Raw genomic sequence first — 21,695 nt, forward strand, 5'->3', positions numbered from 1 at the left:
ACATTTAAGGCTGCTCTGCATAATGGGCCACGTTCACTGGTTACACATTACAAATGCATGGCTCAATGTTTGTCTTTTCCTTCACAAACTCCCCACTCAATTAGCCTGTTCCATAATGTTTGGCTGAGGTGAAAATTTTGTTGGGCACCTACTAGAAACTAGATGCTCATGGTATAACAATTCTTAGACTATATACACAGAGCTACATATTAATATATAAAATGTATTAATGTAGTTATCTAAGTGTCACCAATTATATATACTGGGTCCTCTAGAACAGCTTCTTGAATGACAGGTTAATAAACAAGTTAATGAGTATATTAGAAGAAAGAGATTCAACACTGAGAGTATAACCCTAATAAAGCAGGAAACTTGATATTTTTACTGATATTTATCTTTGCCAATACATACTTACACATATCCCCTGGACATTCCTTTAATACCACTGAACCCATTGCAACAAAAACTGATTATCATGATTTTTCCATCTTACAATAATTCCCTCTGAGACAGCAGTTAGAAAATTCACTCCCACATGAATCAGTATGTTAATAAATATATATATCTAGTATCATGGAGTATAACTAGGCATTGTAAGTTAGCCACTTTGGTGAAAACATCTAACCTTTCTTCAGGAGTCTCAATCTTCAGCATCAACTATAAAATGCCTACTTTCAAGGTTAGCATCCAGAATGCATAAATATTCCTATTAATGGATACTGTATACTGCACTGTCCCACAAGTTCATTAAAACCTTTCAGATTGTTTTATTTCATTAACTCTGTATTATTTTAGGGACAATGTATGAAGTCCTTTTGCTGCTGCCGCTGCCGCCTGTACAGCTTCTTTTGCTAGAGTGGGGAAAAAAACACAAAAACATAAAAAATCATTAATCAATAAAAACCTTAACATTACAGTAAGAATATCTATTTGTGTTCCAGAGCAAACAAATGTGTTCAATAGTTAATTTACCTTTCCTTTCCTCTTCTTTTTTCCTTGCTGCCTCCTCACGTTGTTTTCGAATTATGGCAAGCCGGGCAAGGTCTGCTTTGGCTTGATCCGTCTTTCCAGCTAAATGCATCTTCATGTATCTTTCCTTGGCCTTCTGCTTTTCTATTTCCTCTCTGAAATATTCAGCATGCATATTTGCATATGAGGACATTCAACAAGACATATTACATAACTACAGCAGATATTAATGGAAACAATAGGTAACAATTCAAAACACAATGAAACATGAACTAATAAATATTTCTCCACCACTTATAATATTCACTTCATCCACTTTAGCAGTGCTTACCTTTCTCTTCTGGAGAGCTGCTTGGGTCCCTCCAGTTCTATTTCTGTTACTTTCTTTGCCTTCTGAGCGACACGATTAGGGTTTTCGATTTCTATCAAACCTTCCACACCTTTTCTTTTCTGTGACAAACGGGGGGAAAACAATCAAAGGCAATGTTTGACTAGGGGGAAGGGCTGTTTGCTTTTTCTCTACCATACTGACATTTTAAAATCATCAGATAAGACAATTTGTCAGGCTGACACAGCAGGCATTTGAGACACTGCTGACTGTGGCTGACCATTCTGTTGCTAATGTCAACGCACTTTCTGAAAGCTGAAAATGATGTTTTGAAGTGATTTTATTCCATATAATCAAGAAACAGTACAAGAAAGGATTAGGGCTGTCGCAATTATTACATAAACACCTGATCGCAATTATTTGAGATAATCACAGTTATTTAATCTGACCACAGTTCTTTTCCACAGTCATTAGGTTTCACAATCATCTGGTCACAACAAGCAAAACTTGAGCCGGATGCATTTTCATTTTGATTAGGGCAAAATAAATGAAAATCAAAGCAATTACTTTGTGTGTGCTATAACACATTTAGGGTGAATGTCTGTTTAATTTGATAACTGGTATAGCTAATGCTAATTTTAGCATGTATGTTTGCAGAGTTTTGTGCTCACATTTTCATAGTCTCAAATGAAAAATGTAAGCTTTGGTTGACTAACTGTAGACAAATGTTACACAGAGTGCAGCATATCACATCTGGTTAGCTGCAAAGTAAAGAGCCAGCTAAGCAAGACAGCTGATAAGCCAATTTAGCTGCTTTGGAGTTGTACCATATAGCATTAAATGAACAAAACGTTATTCACAATTATTTATACAATAATTACCTTCTTTCCACTTACTGAACAACTACTGTGGGAGCAACAGAGGACAAACTAGGTACAAGTGCTGATAAAATGTACTGCACAGGAAACATCAGTCTTTAGAAAGCTGAATACTCAAACATACCCTATCAGATACTCTATCACACAGAGAAACTGTAATTGATGTTCTTCGGACACTAATGATGGGGGACTACAAAAATACTGTATGCTAAGGATTATAATGTAAGGATTATAGATCATTCTAATCCCCTAACAACGACAGGGGTCAGTCTATAGCCCCTTCTACAGTAGAGACCACGCAACACCAAACCAGCAGGGACAAAGCCAGACCGCCTTTTCAACTAAACAATGGATCAAAAGCTTACCTGAGAGCCGTCATCATCACTGTCCTCTGAGCCTGATCCTGCAAGTTTGTCCTCTGTTTGGTCATCATCATTCACTGCTGCTCCTTCTTCTTCATCTTCAGTCTGTAACAAAATATAATAATGTATATGTTTTCTAGAACTGGATATGTCAAATACACAGGTATCACATAAGCATTCTTAAAGGAAACGTATCTTTTTGGATAATAAATTATAACGTAACTTACCTTCTTCCGTTCCTTTTCAGCTTTCATTTGTGCATCTATCTCTTCTGGACTTGTGTATGTTCTCATTCGACCTTTATGTCCACCCTTCTTTCCTGAAAACAGAAAACTTGGATCAAATACATATTTTTTTAACACTGCATGCTTGTAACTCTTGAGATCGTAATAAAAGCTGAAGAAACATTACTTATTCATTTGGATAAGGCAGAGACGTGGAAAGTGGTAAGTATCTGGAATAAGTCATGTTCTGCTCCTAACAAGCGATCAGCAATCTGTCAATTTATTGTTTTTATTTCGACCTATATGTATGTGTTTTTATTTAATGAAATTTTTATGTGAATAATCTGAGGCAAGCAGGTACATTTGTGCTTTATCTGAGTGCTGCTGCCACATGTACTGAAATATCACAGCCAGCATAGCTAGCAATTATGCTAAATAGTTAGTTGCCTCTTACTTTCGATATAGCACTTTTGATTCATCTCATTTAAACAGACAACTGATTTTTAAGAAATTTCAAATAATAGTTTGGTCCATTAAAGTGCAAATAATGTTATATAATGTTAAATATGTTATAATGTTACAATTTCATTTAACAACGTATTGAAAAAGTGTTAGTATGTTTCGTGTATTTAGTCCACACAATGTAAGCATTGCGTTAATTATCCTAATCTATTTTTTCGATTTTTAATTTAATATTTATTTCTTTTTAAAATCTATTATTTATCATCACTTTTAATCATGTTTTTTTTTTTATTTCTAACCCCCAACATCTTTTTAAATTTGAATCTTGAAGTTTCTTTGTATGTTCTCATTTGTACAGCACTTCGAAGGACCGCAGTGTATGAAAGGTGCTGTATAAATAAACTTGCCTTTAAAATGAAAATAAAAACCAGCTGGCTGTAAAGAAATCGTAATCAGCCATATAAACTCATGATCGGCCCACCAGTAATACATAAATGTAGATCTAAGTAATATCACAGCTTCTTCCCTAAAGCCGATAATATCGCAGATAAACGTCCATCATCCAGCCAACCTGCGTGCTGAACGGTTCCTGTTAACCAGCTGTGTCAGGCTGACTGTACCGACTGTTCAGAGAATCATCTTACCTCCTTTAGGCATGGCGGCGATAAAACAGTCACAAGCACTTCACCAAAAAGTCACCAAAAGTGTCGGTGTAAACACAGTCCCAGTTTTGACTACACAAAAAGCTCAACAAGCTGTTAAGTAAAGCTATGGCTAAAGCTCGTTAGCTCAGTTGCTACCACGCTAACATTAAGTATCATATACCGACTCTGGCTGTGAGCGGAGACGATCAACTACTACAATATACGCGAGAGTAGAAAACAAATGTGGTCGATCCTAATTTTTTTTTCTGTTTAAAATACAAAATTAAAAATCAGCGAACACTGAGACTTGGGTTAGAAATCAGTCAGGTAGGCTGCCATGCTATCGCTCCTCAGACAGGCACTGAGAGGGACTCCTAACCTGATGCAATATACCAGAACAGGGAGCAACACGCCAGACTCTTATGAGCCCTGTTTATAAACGTGCCTTTACTGAGATGTTACTGTATGGTACTATATTATTTTCAGAGTATACATATGTCAGATATGTGAAGTATGATTTGTTGTGATTTTTAGGAAGGACAGCCCGCTTACGTATATTGTCGAACTATAGCAAAAGAAATAGGTCCTCTCCAGTGACGTCAACTAAAAGGGACCGGAGAGTCCGGAGCGGAGCGCTGTGGATTCTGAACTACAAACAGAGATTTTCTCTGTTTTATTTAAGATCTGTGTTAATTTAAGAAGATGCCCAAAGTCAAAAGAAGTAGGAAGCCACCGCCAGACGGCTGGGAGCTGATCGAGCCCACTCTCGACGAGCTGGATCAGAAAATGAGGGAAGGTGAGTTCAGGCTTGGATTTTTTGCGAATATTTTTAGCCCCCGAGCTGAACACGAAGCTGAATCGGCCTCTTATTCGCCCGCTTGTTGTTCGAGTGGCACCTTTTAAGGTGGAACGGGAAAATTCGAATAAAAGGTGGCGATTAGGAAGCCAACTTCAGCCTCGATCATGAGCTAACCTGCGTTTCCCATTCTTGATACTTCCAGTTATTGTACAGTTGATTGTTCTGGCCTTTATCCAGCCACGTATAATGTCGCTCAAATGTGGGTTAATTTGTTATTCACAGCTGAAACAGAGCCGCATGAGGGGAAACGTAAAGTCGAGTCCCTGTGGCCGATTTTCAGGCTTCATCACCAGCGGAGCCGCTACATTTTCGACCTCTTCTACAAAAGAAAGGCCATCAGCAGAGGTAATTTCACTCCTTAATTTGACCAGTTAGCTACTAACAGTTAGTGCTGGGCGATAGTGCTTTCTTTTAATCCAATTATGGTAGAAAAAGGCATGCAGAGTGTTCTCTAAAAAATATTACCCAAAGAAAACTTTTCTTTCCAGATTTACCGCTGTTTTACCAATGATGCATATAAAAACTACAAAGGCATGTGTAGGCTCACTAATCATTTATAAAAATGTTATAAAATGGCTATATTAATATTGTAGACAACATGACCCCTGGTTCCTATCACCACCACTGCAAAGAAAATCTTAGTTAAGTTTCTCTGCAATTAGTCTCGTCACACCACTCTGAATGATTCTGTTTACATCTCATTGACTAAATAATGCAGAAATTTTGAAAAATCGGTAGAATTAATAAGCTTGCTTCCTAAGTGCAGTTTTTATGTGCTAAACTTTTCTCAGCTTAATTTGAGTGGACTGTTATGTTCTCTTAAAATTACACCAAAAGAAAACAGGCAGAAAACCAGATTTACAGTATGAAAACCTACTATTTTCATTTTTCATTATTCTAACAAAACAATCTCACGCACCAGGCAAATTATGTACACTGCAGTTAACTTGGCCGGGATACCATGAATAAAGTGCAATAAATATAAATAAAAACTTAATAACTTAATTAGAAAAATACCACTTATCAACAGAAATAGCACAGTCTATGAGCTTTATATAACTGATATAAAGCTCAATTTTTATCAAAAATAACTAAAACTGCAAAGCAACATCACAGTATACTGATATAGGCATTTTACATCACCCAGCACTATCAATTAGTATTACCAATTAATTGTATGGTTGGTTAATATATGTTGATTAATTTAAAACGCATTTGGTCCCCAGAGCTCTATGAATATTGTATAAAAGAAGGATATGCAGACAAGAATCTAATAGCGAAGTGGAAGAAGCAGGGCTATGAAAATCTCTGCTGTCTTCGATGCATTCAGACACGTGACACCAACTTCGGAACCAACTGCATATGTAGAGTGCCTAAAAGCAAGCTTGAAGTGGTAAGTCAGCTTGTTTTCACATGGCTTATCAGCCTCTAACGCAGGGTTGCATAACTCCAGTTCTGGAGGGCCAGTGACACCAGGCCTCCAGGACGGGTGTTATGCACTCCTGCTCTAACATTATGTTGTTGTTTTTGGTTTTTTTTTGGTTTTTTTATTTGTCCCACTTTGGGTTATTGCTAATATTATCATAATAATCTGTTATCATTATTTTGTTTTTATGAACAGACACTGTTGTGTTTAACAATAACAGGCACTCTAGCATGTCATGTCCTGCATGTTTAACAGGTTTATTGTTTTATTCCCAACAGGGTCGTATCATTGAGTGCACTCACTGTGGATGCAGAGGATGCTCTGGATGATCAAGATTTTCTGTTGCCATTTCTGGGATGTTAGGGCGCATTACATGTTGACATATTTGTTTTTAAGAAGTCTGTGGGTTTTCATTCCAGATTGCCTGTACGTGATTGTAGAAATAATCATTATTTGTGTATTTTGTGAAAACTTGATTTTTTATTCATCTTTACACCGTCTTTAAAATGTACTCTTTACTTTGCTCCTCTCTTTGTAAAATAAATGAACTGTTGTCAGTTTTTAGTGTTTGTTTTTTTTTCAAACTTGCAATTACAAGACAATAAGAATGTTGAGAATGTTTACAGTCTGTTGTAAACTTGGGATGGAGGTTCATCCTTCAGCAGAACACACCTCAGTTACATAGCTACATAACTGATTACATGCTTTTTATACTTGTTTTTTATGGCATTTTTACTTTTAGGCATTCATTGGAAGAAGTACCGTAGCAGCCAACAGTAAGAATTGAATTAGACATTGGACGGGATGCTGTAGTATTATGCTTTGGTTTGTTTTTATTTGTTTTTTAACATTTCAAGAAGTTAAAAGAACTATTAGAAACTGTTACTTAAGCTCAAAGATTGAGTAAAAATGTAATCTGTTCAAAACTGCAAGTTCCAAGGTAACCTTATTTCAGTTTGGTATTTTATGTCTTAATGCTGGTTGAAGGCTTTGCTGAGTGTGCTGAATGGCAAACCTGCTGGTGGAGCAGTTAGCAGAAACACTGCCTTTCTCTCAGTCATACAGCTTGCACTTCACATGCCTTTGTTTTAACCTCTGTTTCCAAGCAAGCAGCGGATGTTGATCCAAGTTACAGTACTGGTGTCATTAGCTGGGGTTAAAACCTGCATTTTAAACATAACATTTGTGAGATTCTACATTTCACAATGAACACTCCAGTGAAAATGTAAATGACAGAGTTTACAAAACTCACAGCTAATGCTGCACAATCAAATGCGGTCATTCAGTTAGTCTGCCTCTGAGGAACGCAAGAATGGAGTGTTGACTGAGCTTCACATCAGCAGTTCTGCAGTATGTTTTAGGACAAAAAAATGCTCAAATAATCAAAATGACCTACTTATAATGTGAGATTATTAACTTTTGCAAATGACAACTTGCTGTTGTATTTCTGACAGGCAATTTTTAAAACCTTTTTGGAGCAACAAATAATTATATGAAGCATCCAGGCAATACAAACTAAAGTATACAAAAAACTAAGAATGGTTTCTAAAGAGGACAGAAAGAAAAGAAGTGAAGTCAGGGATCATCAACTTCAATAGTTCAAATTCAGGTGTTTTTACCTGCATTTTCACATACATTTTAAAGATATAAAGAAAATGACAGTTTCTCTATAAAGGGCTGTAAAGAGAAGTGCAGTCTTTATGGAAATCTGCACTTATGTATAAAAAACTGGCAAAAGTAATGAACACATTGAACTACTTTTGTATTATCTTATTGCTGAAAACTACAGAGAACAATATGAAACTTCATCCAGTTATATACAGTGATATTTGTGCCATACTTAAAATTGTATTAAGTTTATTCCAGAAACAAAATGCCAAACTTTTAACCTGCTATTTTCTTGTAGGCAAAATATTCTTTCAAAAGGCAGCTGGTTTGTTTCAAATCATTATCATTTGATCATCACAATTTCTTTGTAGACGTCTGCATGTTTACAGTTTGATGTTGATGCTAAAAGTGTTTTTCTGTGAAAAAAAAAAATTGCTAAATATGTTATAAATAATACTTGAAATGGTTAAGGGTCCAAATGCTTTTTTGGGGCTACTGTGTCTCCTTTCAGATTTTTTCAGAATACGCTGCTAAAATAATAATAATAATAATAATAATAATAATAATAATAATAATAAAACAAAAAAAACATAGAAACCATTAAAAGTTCCTGCTGGTTCTAGTGGCGTCCAGTAGTCATTAATGGTGTTCTGTGATTTCCTGATGGGTTGATGTCACAGTGTAAACGAGATCTAATGGTTTAACAGGTGTTCTGATTCCAGAGGTATTCCTTATGGGATCTAAAGGTGTCCTACAGGAAACTAGTGGTCTCAAATAGTAACCAGTAAGTCAAATCCATATGGAAAAAAATGACATCAGAATTTAATCCTAATGGTTCAAATTTTCTTCCAGCAGGGCAAAGTGACACACTGCATTAGGTAAATTCATTTTATTATTAAATTCATATTATTATGCTAATAAAAGCAAAATTAGAGAATTTATAAACAGACTTTTTGACCAAAAACGTGCTTTGGCTTTATGTACTTCAACGAAGACCTTTTAATCAATTGCAGAAATTCTGACAGGGTCAGATCGCCGTTGTCTTGTCTCCCAGCATATTAATGATATGAACAGTAGCATTAATATATGACGAAAATCTTATCAAACATTTGAGCACTTGTGTTGTTTAGTTAACAACAAATAAATGCGAATTGGTTCACGACCCTTTCCACTTGTAATTGGAACCGTCCCCGATTCGCTCGATTGTGCTGTAGGTGACTGTACGTCCTTGCAGGGGAGCAGGCTTCTGAGTGTGAGAGGAAGACCTGAAGCGCGCCGCTGTTTTTATTAGCGCGCTCCGGCTGTACTGTGTGGTTTATTAAACTGCTGTGTCTAAAGGGGGCTGTTTCGGTTCTCCACATTTTAGCGTTTTGTTAGCTTACGTTGATCTAGAATATTACTTAGCTTGGTATCAAGTTTGTCAGCTATCTAACCTAGCATAGCATTTTAGCTAGCTAGTGCTGGTCGAAGTTTTTTTAAGCAGTTAGCTAAACTCTTGCTGTATGTTATTTAACCTAGCTAACGTTAGCGGGATAAAAAACAAATACAAACATGCAGGAACTAATTGCCAGCGTTGATCACATAAAGTTTGATCTGGAAATTGCTGTTGAACAGCAGTTAGGCGCTCAACCGCTGCCGTTTCCAGGAATGGATAGTAAGTTAACTGATGAAGCTGAATTAGCACGTAGAACTGATGAAATTCTTAATCATAGCTAGCTAATATTAAGTTACTCAGTCTGCTCATTATTTTCAACTGTAGCAGTTTCTATTGCAGTATTGTTTTTTTCACTGCATATTGCAGTGGTACACTAACAGTTACTGTAATACTCACTTTCTCTTTACAGAGTCAGGCGCTGCTGTGTGTGAGTTTTTCATGAGGGCTGCTTGTATGAAAGGTAAATTTAAAGTCACTTAAGTAAAAGTTTTGAGTAAGTTGTGTGAAAAAGTGAAAGCAAGAAGTACTTTTACATTTTTCCTCACTTACACAGTAAAAATTTGCAGCTTTTTAGTTAAGAAAGTTACCAGAGTAACATGAATTCTTGAGTTCATTGAACTTCAAATAATAACAAAAACACAAATTATTCCTCTGTTAACTTAATATTACAAGCTCAATGAACTTAAAGTTTCAAGTTAACCCCGTTACTTAGTTTTTAAGTTTAAAAGCTACATATTTTTAACAGTGCACAGAAAAATGGACTGTTGATGTTTCTTTTTCCGAAGGTGGGATGTGTCCTTTTAGGCACATTAGTGGAGAAAAGACCGTCGTGTGTAAACACTGGCTTCGGGGTTTGTGCAAGAAAGGAGACCAGTGCGAATTTTTGCACGAGTATGACATGACAAAGATGCCAGAGTGCTATTTCTACTCCAAATTCGGTCAGTGTCTTAACATATGCTTACTCACGCTTTCTCCTTGTTTTTATTATACGCATAGACTGACTAATTGTATTCTTACAGGAGAATGCAGTAATAAAGAATGCCCCTTCTTGCACATCGACCCAGAATCTAAGATCAAAGACTGTCCATGGTATGACAGGGGATTTTGCAAGCATGGTAAGTCTCTTTCTCTAAAGTAGTGGACAGACACTGATCAGCCATAACATTAAAACTACTTGTTTCTGCACTCACTCCATTTTAACAGGTCCACTTACCATATAGGAGCACTTTGTAGTTCTACAATTACAGTCCATCTGTTTCTCTGCATACTTTGTTAGCCCCCTTTTACCCTGTTCTTCAATGGTCAGGACTCCCACAGGACTAGCACAGAGCAGGCATTATTTGGGTAGTAGATCTTTCTCAGCACTGCAGTGACACTGACGTATCCAGCAGCACTGCTGTGTCTGATCCACTTGTACCAGTGCAACACACTAACCCACCACCACCATGTCTGTGTCACTGCAGTGTTGAGAATGATCCACCACCTAAATAATACCTTCTTGGTCCTGAAGTTTCACTGAAGAACAGCGTTAAAAAGGGGCTAACACAGTATGCAGAGAAACAGATGGACTATAGTTTGTAAATGTAGAACTACAAAGTGCACCTATATGGTAAGTATTGCTGATAAAATGGACAGAGTGTAGAAACAAGGAGGTGATTTTAATATTATAGCTGATCAGTGTATGGTCAATGAACACACACTATGAACCAGTTTCCCAGACACAGATTACGCCTAAGCTTTTGCACTTTAATTTTGTCCAGACTTTGCTTAAATCCATGTTCACAAAACTGGCCCTGTGAGTCCACAAGTTTGTAAACACCTTCCTCCAATGTTTCTTCAAAAATCCAGGGTGTTAAGAGGGAGTTTGTCCATCTTTGCTGCAGTAACAGCCTCTACTCTTCTGGGAAGGCTTTACTCTAATTATTGAAACATTGCTACAAGGACTTGATTGCATTCAGCCACAAGAGCATTAGTGAGGTCATGTACTGATGTTGGATGATCACTCCAGCTGATCACAATGGTTGGTTGGAGCTCCATCACTGTGGATGTAGTTCCTCTGTACCACAGCCCAAAGCTGGGGGGGCTTTATATCTCTCCAGCTGACTCTTGGCAATGGGCATGGTGACCCTATGGTGCGTTTGGGTGCTTATCGAAAGGTTTAACATACCAGGTCGTTAACTAGTATTTACAATTTCACTTTGTTTGGTCGCTTGTTGAATGATATGCCCACCACACGTAAACAGAAAGCAATGAGATCCTGAGGGTACCTGCATTTTCTTTGTTATATTAAAAAGCACATAGATCACATAGAAGTACATCAGGTACATATTGTTTTTACATTCACAGTTTTTCACTGGCAGAAAAGGTTAAAGGTTGTTGTACACCTTTGCCGGCTGTTCGAGTGCAAGTCAGAAAATTGGCATTTCTCAGTTTACGGCCCATTCGAATGCAGCGTTAGACTCTTTGTGTGGGTGCTCCAGAATGTCCCATTCTATTGGAAATGCTTTTCTATGGTAATTATCAATTGTCTTTGCGCAACTAAATGTCTGTATGAGCAAAGAGTGCACAATTAGCAGCTGAATTCACTAATTTGAAGGGGTGTCTGGATACTTGTGCAAATACAGTGTATGTTTTGTGTGTATTTACTAAAAAGTAAATATTACCTGCATATTGTAACAAAGATGATTTCACTTTCCAGATGTTATGATAATTTTTTTTAGAAAAGAGGAGTACCTGTGTTTATAAAATACATTGTGTTTAAACTGTCCCCTTCTCCTATGTTTGGTTTAAGGTCCGGATTGCCGCCACAGACACACAAGAAGGGTCATCTGTGTTAATTATCTTGTCGGCTTCTGTCCTGAGGGCAAGTCATGCAAATTTATGCAGTGAGTTCATTCAGTTAAATGCTTGATTTTGACACATTTTTATCATGAACTAACTAGCATTGATTGTGTTAACGCAACTTGCAACCGCTTGTTTTTAGTCCACGGTTTGAGCTGCCTATGGGTGCAACTGAACAGCCACCACTACCTCAGCAAGCTCAGACTCAGCAGAAGGTAGCCTTTTTTTTTTTCTCCCCAAGAAGAGTATGATTCAGCAAACAGTGTCCACAATGCTGAAAGTACTAATGATTTAATTTTTTTTGTACTCCCAATAGCAAAACATACAGAACATGAACAGATCATCGTTATCACTGATCCAGTTAACAAACACCAACTCTAATGTCAACATCAATCAAAAAATGCCACATGTTCTTGGGACGATGCAGACTCAGAACAACATGGGTGGCCCCCGTGGCCCTCGTCCCCTGGACCAAGTTACATGTTATAAGGTAATGCTTCTATGCACTTGAGTAACAATTTGCTGTTCTTAGGTTTTAGGACAAATAATTTGTGCTGTTTACATGATACTCTGAAAACCTTAAGGTGCTTTTACTTTAATTATTTTATATATTCTGGTTTTTTTTTTTGCAGTGTGGTGAGAAGGGGCATTATGCAAACAAATGCACAAAAGGACACCTGGCCTTCCTAAGTGGACAGTAGTATTCATTTGCATCTGCTGGAATTTCCTCTCACAAGGTGTATGAGAACTGGTACATAAGCCTTTTATTTGAAAGGCTGTAGTGGGTTCTGCCAGGCACACGTCCTGAGTAGTCCTCCGAGATGGTAAATCAGGTTCTCTGCCAATGTCATTTCAACAGGTAGAATTAAAAATAATTAATGCCTGCCTGAGCTGATATAAAAAAAAGAATAAAAGAAATCCTTCACATGACTAAGTTCAAAGTTTTGTATTGGGATAACACCCATTTGAGAGTGGGATACTAGTTTTACAAGCACCCAGTGAAATATGTTTGCAGATTGAAAGAAATTCTGGGGGCTGTAGGAAGCACATTCCTCACTGAGCAGTTCATATTGATATGTAAGACTTTTTTCTATTGTAAATACAGTGTGATTTCAGGCTTATTCTTTTTAAAAAACTGGAAACTCATTATGTTTATCAATAGGATGTACTGGGTGGAGTACATGTCTAAGTTGTGGCTACATGGCACTGGCCTTTTGGTACATTGTTGAGAATTGGATCATTTGTAGGCACTCAAATTCAAGTTGTTTGTGAATATTTCTAATCTTTGAAATGGACAGTTTTTTTGATGTCCAGGTAGGTTAGAGGGATGGAAGTGGATTCAAGTGTTGTGTAAATACATTTTGTACTTGCTGGTAAATAAAAATGGCCATTCAAGAACTATCAGTTGTGATAGTAAAAGCACTTTGCAACCAAGCTGTGACTGACATCAAAAACATCTAATCTGTTTCATAAAGTATGCTGATATTTAGAACAGCAACTTCACAAGGCCTGTAAAATCTTAAAGCATCTTAAATATTAAAAAAATGCAATGGCACAGAAAAAAATACACACTACATAAGTTTTATTTAATAATCTTAGTTTAATTCTTGGTCTCATCAAATTACTTTATACACGTATCACAGAAAGCTTAAAGGTGTGCTGATCACACTGCAGCGGACAGTCTTGGTGGTCCATTGTTCAGTGGTACTTCCTCCACCGGTCATGCTCTGTTGTAAAGAAAGGAAACACATTACAGCTCCAACCTAGCATCAGTGCAAAAGTGCCTTTTGAGGGGAAAAAAAATATGGACTTAAATTGTTACTTACTAATATGATCGTATTCCCAAAGGTAACTCAGTGCGACATAGCCAACAAGGAGCATTGCAACCCCACCAATACCTCCTTTCCTCACGTTAATGTACTTGTTGTAATATCTGTCATAGCCTGAAGGGAAAGATTTACACATCCATGAGACCACAGCATATACTTTTCAATTCCACAGATTTTTCCAAAGCTCTGCTTAATTAAATTGTTAAGATGTAAACAGTCACTCAGAGTGGTGAGATGTGAAATGCTTCGTTTTAGAGAAACCTGCCGAGTTTGAATTTTTCACAGTGGTGATGATATTAACTGGATGTCTGAAAAATAAAATGCCTCTAAAAGCTACATCACAAAGTCATTACTTGTAGTAATACATTGCTTGATGCCTGAGACATTGCTTTACAACAGTTTTGAGAAGTTTTAGCCTAAAATGTATTTTAAAAAAATAATAAATAAAAAAAAACACATTCATTACCAAAAGGCATGTGAAGGGTGCTGCAGGGCAAAACGGTTCCCAAAGGAAACTTTTTCAGATTTACATCTATTTTACATCATCAACATAATGTATAAAACTCAGAAAATGTGAAGGTTCACTGGTCATTTCAGACAGCAAACGGCTTTGTGTAGATACTGTGACCCCTGTTTCCTATCACCACCACCGTAAAGATAATCATAAAACGGCCCATTACCTCTGCGAACAGAGCCAAGAAGTCCATTAGGGGTGAAGTCCCTTGTGCCAAGCCAGGATGGCAACTGACCCAGCTTGACATCCATGAGCCTCTTCTCAGCCAAGGGCACTACAATAAGAAAATATGATGAAATACATAGTTAGCTTTATTTAGGGCTTATGTGTATGTGCATACATACTCATATGTAATATTATATTTTATACATATACACACACACAAAACTTCTGAAAACTCAAAGAACAAAGAAACGGTTTGCACGGGCTGGTCTTAAACTTAACCTTGACAAAATAAAATGGTGTTAAATGAGGTCCAAAACGTCAGACTCCAACAGACCTAGTCTCTCTCATGTACGCGGGCGCGAATAGCAGGCTGGCTACTACAGTGAGGATCACACTTGAATCCAGACTGCACACTGCACTGTTTGTAATGAACAGATTCCAGTCAATGTATCAGGAGGACTGACCAACATTTACGAGCACAAAAGTAACTAAAGTAACTGACAGGTGTGTCGCTGCTGTCCCTCAATGATAGTTAGTGCTAGTGCTAAGTCTGTGATATGGCTAAACTGCGGCAGGGCTACATAAAAATACTATAACCGAGTAAAGTCAGCGATGAAAGAGCGTGCAGTAAAAGGATGTGAATACTTAAATATAAAAACAGCATTTCAAACATGGCCAATTCAGTCCAGACGTGTGGAAATGAAGTGCAGAGGAGAGAGGGACACAGAAAGTCCTTGAGCTGACTCGACTGAGCTTCCCGAGGCCTTTTCTGAAAACACGCTCATATTTTCTTTAAAACAAGCCCAGCAACGGGTCACACAGGACCGTTCTGCCCGCCCTCAACGCGTAATCTATACGACCTTAACACGACTAACATCTGAACAACAAACTGCTCAGTTTATTAACTGAAAGAAGCTTCAATCAACCCTACCTGGTCTATCCGCCATCTTGCTTTAAGCTCGCAGGCTACCGCTGTGGATGTTGGGAAGAAAATGGAGTGGAAGCGCAGGGGCGGGACGTATTACCCACTCATGACGTTTACGACTCCCATTGGCTCTTATTTCTGCCTGATACGTTTGATTGACAACTGACGCTGTGAGCAGAGCAGGCAAGAGCAGAGTGAGAGATGCGGGGTGTAACACAGGCTGAGGTGAAGTTTATTTGAATGGAAATAAACAAGTGAAACGTTTGAGGAATTGGGGAATAACAGCAGTGTTAAAACAAGTGCTTCAGCTAGAGTGTCTGATCTCATGGGACTAGATTTTCCAAGATGACGTGAATGACACTTTCCATTTTTAAAAGCAATACAGTGACAGTTGTTTGTACTTTAAATTAAAATAAAATGATTAAAATGGGCATTTAAATGATCACAAAAACACTTAAAATGTCTGTATCCAATTGTAATATGGTGATTTTGGGGGCTGTCCTACCTCACTGACACTGAGCTTCTCTATGAAAGACAAATCAGTTTTCTCAATATACACGCAAAATTGATTTGGCTGCATGGTTAAGCTTAACAGTTCAACCCTATTACCAAAATTATTGTTAGAAAAAAGAATATAAATATATATATATATATATATATATATATATATATATATATATATATATATATATATATATATATATATATATTATTATTATTTATTTATTTATTTATTTATTTTTTAATTTATGTAAACTATATGGTTATTAGTAGCATTAGTAACATGAGCACCTTATCAAGCTAACCACTCATGAATGCTAGTTAAATTAAAAGCTGGTTAAATTCGCAACCCTGTTACCCATTTTTTAACTTTCAATTATTTTAAATAAAATAAAAATCATTTTCACAATATTAAATTTCAAATGTTAAATAAAAATGAAAATATTAAGTAAATGGTGAATGTGATCTCTGCTTTCCACCCTGTTACTCACTTCAACCCTGTTGCCAGGTCATTCATGGTGAAAACAGCTCATATAGTAACTGATTTGACAGCCTGAGGTGGGAAAAACATTTTCTGAAGGTTAAGCACTTAAAACACCAAAGAAAAAAGTAATGTTTAAATAATTTTGAGGCATAAAATGAACTCTATTCACAGAAAGTGCCAATTATAGGACTTTCATCAGTGGCATAAACACACTTATGGGCCTCCCATATTAAAATGACTTTCAATTATCAAAATGACAATGTAATTTGCTTGTTTACCCACTATAGTTATGGCTGAATCAAGTAGATGTTTTCAAGGCATGACCCTCCACCCACTAGCATCCAAAGTTAACTAACTGTTTATGTTACACTATTTGGATTGCAACAATTATATGCTATACTTAGCTGTCATATACAACACTGGCCATGTAAGGTTAGGTAGATTCCAGAAAAGTCAACTTACATATCTTCATAAAATGCATATTTTTATATTATTTGAATGGAATTGTTCAGATCTTTAGATTCACTGATTTATTCACTTAATCTTTTAAAGAATTGTAAATAATTAATATATCATGTTGCAGGTTGTGGATGTTGTGTGTGAAAAGCGTTACTATGGATGAGATGCATTTTAAGTTAGAGGGAGGTAAACAGACGTCAGAGATGTCTGCGTAGTGTTGATGGAGGTTAACTGGTGAGTCATGTTGTAAAGAAATCGGATCTTTCTGTGAGCCATTGGTGTACATTTGTGTGAGTATCTATATGAGTGGCCCAATGAAGATTTTACAGGCCCAGTTGACAGGGGCCCACCCTGCGCCATGGGTTCCAGTGCCACTGCCCCCTGCCTCCCCCGTAGTTACACTGCTGACTCTCGTCCATAAATGGTCATTAAAGGGTTTGTTGAGCATGTGGGATATATAAGATATTCCACTACCCTCTCAGACAACCCAGCCATATTTCATGGTGTTTTTCATAAACAGCTGTATGGAAAGTCCTGTGGCAGAACGGTAAGGAGAAGCAAATACGATAGATTTGTTCATTCAATGCCAGCAACCATAGGGTTATATAGCCATATATTTGAGATTCAAGTTTAGTTTCAGTAATCTTAGTATAGTACCCACATTACATTTTTATCATTAATTAAAGCTACTTTGTTGTTAATAGATTTACATTTCTTTTGCTAAATGATTATTTACTTATTTGTATACAGCTGGGTGAAAAGATCAATTAAAGGGACATTTTGCAGATAAAAAAAAAACAATTTAGCCTAATTCAAGACTTGAAAAGTAAACAAAGCAATTTAGAGAAGTTTAACGTGAAGAGATTCATTATAGCAAAACTTACCAAAGATATCTTCATAGTGGTGGTGATGGGAACTGGGGGTCGCAAGGGTCGCAAAAACACAAATATAGCCATTTTATTTTCTGTCTGAAACAATGAGTGAACATGTATGTGTCTTCTTCATTTTTTTATATTTAATGTTAATGGTAAAATAGTGGTGAATATGAAAAAAGTAAACTATTTTACCTTACATGCCCTATTTTACTTGCATGTATCTTTCCGGCCTGCATATATTTAAAACTATAGTTTTGCAAAACGACTGTAAAATAAAGCTTCAGGGAACAGGCTGCGTACTTGTAACCATTTGATGTAATAACTTTTTATGAGGTAGCTTTAAGAGGTACTAAACCCTTCAGACATCTGGCTCTGTAATTTTTCCTACACTGTTAGAAATAAACATTCTGTGCAGGTACGTTTCTCGTTCATCAAGGTACAAACAATGTAAATGTCCCCTCAAAGGTACAACAGTGGTTTTAAGGTTCAATTATGCACCTTTTTTTAAGTTTGAAAAATACATATTTGTACCTTTTCATAACCTAATGTTTTAAAACAGAACAATAAAATAAAAAGCCTGGAGATGAGACGGGGTGTGTGGAGTCAATACAACTTAGAAAATACAATTATGTACCCTTGAGGGTACCACCCCAGTGACAAGAGGGTTACTGCACCAGTGACACTTTAGTACCTTTTTTCTGAGAGTGTAGAACATCAGATCACTCTGAATGTTTTTGGTTGCACCTTATTGATTGAATTATGCAGAAATTTTGAAAAACTCAGATTCATGTATGTACATTAAAGTTGTTGAACTTTAACTATAATTCATGTTAACTACTAGGAGCTGTCACATCAGCAGAGAGAGTGCCTGGCTGTCATGTGGGTCCATTAATGGCGTTAAAGACACTGAAGGATTCTGTTTGTGTTGTGATGTTAGAGTGCCATTCTTAAATGTGACCTTGTTCAATCTATGTGTTAAAGGCCTTTGGAGCCTGTTTTGTGTCACACTGCTTTATACAGACAAAACTGAATAGTGAGCTTTAATATTAAGCAAATGATGGCCCATCTCTTTTTTTACACACATTTTCAAGGTCATAGGAATGTGCATGGAGCAAGCCTATCATTTGAGACCCAAGGGTTGTAATCAATTTCTTCTCCTCTGCTGCATTAAGATGCATTCACGTCTCTTTATATGGCTGCCTGCCAGAATGCACTCTTGGCACGTACAGGCTCCAGAGAGGAAGGGGTGGATTGCATTTATTTTGAGATATATCTGTACTAAGTATATCTAGTCTGTAGTTCAGAAAACAGCGAATCAACAGTAGGAATAATCAAAGAGAAATATGTGAGAAATATAGTATTTTTGTCACGGATGCATTACTGACAGCATGTTCCCAGCACACTGCCTCCCCCGACACCTGCTCACAATTAAGGCTGTCATTACCATGTGTATGAATACTCTCTGATTTTGTGTTAGTCTTTGCAAAATCTCCCGTCTTACTGTGAGCAATTTTTAGCCCTCCATAGCTGGAGTTTCTTTGTGGTTATGGTTCTGCTAGAAAACCTTGTGTTTTTGTCTGCTTTTGTGCGAATTTGCATTGTATATTCATGATGTGCAAATTATTTCTGTAATTGAAACGCTTGACTTACATCTCAAATTTGACATTAATTGTAGTTGTTTAATAGCTATGTTGTCGTAGCCCAGAGAGGCCAGAGACTCGCTTGCTGACCTAAAACGTCTCATTAAAATGTATGAGATGAAAAGAGCAGCCTCATTCAAAATGTGGACACATTAGACTAGAGGTTAAAGACTAAGTGCTATCAATTATTTTATTCTGCAGTCAAATTCATAGGCAGAATTCTAAAATGGACATTGCAATTAAGATGGAACCAATTTCTTTATTTCTTAATTAATCCACACCATCTTAATAGATTCTGGACGTTGTGGACGTATGGCCTCTGCAGTCTTAATTTGCATTTGTGGATGCAGCAACAAACAGTGTTTACTGACAATGATTAGTCAAAGTTTTCCTGATTAATGCAGGGCCGTCTGAGGGGAATGAAGGTCCAGGACATTGTATTGTGGTTTTCAGCCTTGCCCTTTATGCACAGAGATTTCTCCCAATTCCCTGAATCTTCATTGTCATTATGCACTGTTGAGGGTGAAGTACCAAAAATCCTTGCAATCGCTCATTACAGAACATAGTTTTAATTTTATTCGCTGATACATTTTTGGCAAAGTCAGTACTTTGTGTCAGTACTATTTCGGACATTCTCCTTTAGGATTTTATGTTAGAGAGCAGATTTCATGGTTCCATCCAATTACCCAAGTTCTCCAGGTCCTGCAGAAGCAAAGCAGCCCCAGACCATCACACTACCACCACCATGTTTGACTGTTGATATGACATTGTTATGGTGGAATGTGGTGTTAGCTTTACAGCCGATGTAACGGGACCTGCGTCTTCTAATAGTTCCACCTTTGACTCACCAGTCCACAGAATATTATCCCAGAAGTCTTGGGGGTCATGGTGGTCCTTGATGGACCAGCCTTTGTGTTCTTTTTGGTCAGCAGTGGTCTGCGCCTTGCAACTCTCCCATGGATGCCATTTTTGCCCAGTATCTTTCTTGTTTTCTCATGATGAAATTGTATACATTGACCGAGGCAAGTGAGGCCTGCAGTTCTTTAGATGCTCTTCTGGGTTCTTTTGTGACCTCTTGGATGAGTCGTCGATGTGCTCTTGATGAAATTTTGTTAGGCTGGCCACTCCTGGGAAGGTTCACCATTGTTCCAAGTTTTCTCAATTTGTGGATAATGGCTCTCACTGTGGTTCGCTAGAGGCTGGCTTCGTAACCCTTTCCAAACTGTGAGATTATTTCAGTGACTTTTTTTCGCATCTGTATTTGAATCTTCTTTAGAACATGGCATCATGTGCTGCTTTTCGAGACCTTCTAGTCTGATTCACATTGCCAGACAGGTTCTATTTAAATGATGTTTAGCTTCAACAGGTCTGACAGTAATCATGCCTGGGTGTGGCTAGTAAAATTGAACCCCAGAGTCAATTGAATTTGGTTACCTGGTTGATTTAGTAGCTAAGGGGGCAATTACTTTTTCACATAAGGCCAGGCATGGGTGAACAGCATTTTTCCTTCGATAAATGAAATCATCATTTAAAAACAGCATTTTGTGTTTACTTGGGTTATCATTGTCTAATATTAAAAGTAGTTTGATGACCTGAAACATTCAAGTCTGACAAGTATGCAAAGACAGATGAAATTGGGAAGGGGGCGAATTCATTTTTTTACAGCACTGCCGGTTTTCAAACATTCCTTAAGAGTGTGCCCTGAGTTTGACTGTGTAATAAAAATGGAATTGAGAGCCACAGTTTAGAAGCATAATAACTGAAAGAGGCCTCTCCACGTTTTCTGTATTTTACACAGGGTATTTGCAGAAGGCCGAACCTGCAGATTTAAGATCACGTGTTGGTACATAGACAGACATTCTGTGATGTAAGCTGTGTTTTAAAGTCATTTAGAGACTTAAAAACTAGTAGCAGAATTTTAAAATCTATCCTAAAAGATACAGGTGGCCAGCGCAGTTCTTCCAGAACGGGGGTTATATGAGTTCTCTTTTTTGTTTTTGCTAGGATCCATGCTGCTACATTTTGTACAAGCTGTATAGGATGGATTGTTTTCTTAGGCAGTCTAGTAAATCATTCCAGTAAACTCTGCTTGTGACAAATGTGTAAACAAGTTTCTCTGCCTTGCTCTGAGATATAAAAGGCTAAACTTTAGCAATATTTCTCAAATGATAAAAAGCCACTTTAGTGACTGTGTTTACATGTGGGATAATAATATGCACAACAAACACTGGTGCAAAATAAGTTGGGTACCAGCCCTTCTTTCTAAG

At 37.2% G+C, this 21,695-nt stretch overlaps 4 protein-coding genes across 4 annotated transcripts; 2 read left to right on the forward strand and 2 right to left on the reverse strand.

The window, feature by feature from the left end:
* Positions 1 to 296: 296 nt before the first annotated feature.
* On the reverse strand, positions 297 to 4,223 carry pdap1b (pdgfa associated protein 1b). Its single transcript, XM_036566707.1, has 6 exons — positions 3,868 to 4,223; positions 2,765 to 2,856; positions 2,541 to 2,642; positions 1,301 to 1,419; positions 973 to 1,124; positions 297 to 851 (listed from the first exon to the last, which is right to left on the reverse strand). The coding sequence occupies exons 1-6, from the start codon at positions 3,878 to 3,880 to the stop codon at positions 787 to 789; spliced, it is 543 nt and encodes a 180-aa protein (XP_036422600.1). The 5' UTR covers positions 3,881 to 4,223; the 3' UTR covers positions 297 to 786.
* Positions 4,224 to 4,367: 144 nt separating this feature from the next.
* On the forward strand, positions 4,368 to 6,712 carry bud31 (BUD31 homolog). The gene is made up of 4 exons (XM_036566708.1): positions 4,368 to 4,663; positions 4,949 to 5,071; positions 5,953 to 6,119; positions 6,431 to 6,712. The coding sequence occupies exons 1-4, from the start codon at positions 4,570 to 4,572 to the stop codon at positions 6,479 to 6,481; spliced, it is 435 nt and encodes a 144-aa protein (XP_036422601.1). The 5' UTR covers positions 4,368 to 4,569; the 3' UTR covers positions 6,482 to 6,712.
* A 2,284-nt stretch (positions 6,713 to 8,996) lies between these two features.
* Positions 8,997 to 13,437, forward strand: cpsf4 (cleavage and polyadenylation specific factor 4). Its single transcript, XM_036566709.1, has 8 exons — positions 8,997 to 9,414; positions 9,605 to 9,655; positions 9,981 to 10,133; positions 10,215 to 10,310; positions 11,987 to 12,080; positions 12,179 to 12,251; positions 12,353 to 12,526; positions 12,669 to 13,437. Exons 1-8 carry the CDS (start codon positions 9,312 to 9,314, stop codon positions 12,735 to 12,737), a joined length of 813 nt encoding a protein of 270 aa, XP_036422602.1. The 5' UTR covers positions 8,997 to 9,311; the 3' UTR covers positions 12,738 to 13,437.
* A 164-nt stretch (positions 13,438 to 13,601) lies between these two features.
* Positions 13,602 to 15,563, reverse strand: atp5mf (ATP synthase membrane subunit f). Its single transcript, XM_036566710.1, has 4 exons — positions 15,476 to 15,563; positions 14,546 to 14,653; positions 13,863 to 13,979; positions 13,602 to 13,763 (listed from the first exon to the last, which is right to left on the reverse strand). Exons 1-4 carry the CDS (start codon positions 15,489 to 15,491, stop codon positions 13,735 to 13,737), a joined length of 270 nt encoding a protein of 89 aa, XP_036422603.1. The 5' UTR covers positions 15,492 to 15,563; the 3' UTR covers positions 13,602 to 13,734.
* Between the last annotated feature and the right edge of the window lie 6,132 nt (positions 15,564 to 21,695).

The sequence above is a fragment of the Colossoma macropomum genome, unplaced genomic scaffold (genome assembly GCF_904425465.1).
Source record: "Colossoma macropomum unplaced genomic scaffold, Colossoma_macropomum, whole genome shotgun sequence".
Classification (NCBI taxonomy): Eukaryota; Metazoa; Chordata; class Actinopteri; order Characiformes; family Serrasalmidae; genus Colossoma; species Colossoma macropomum.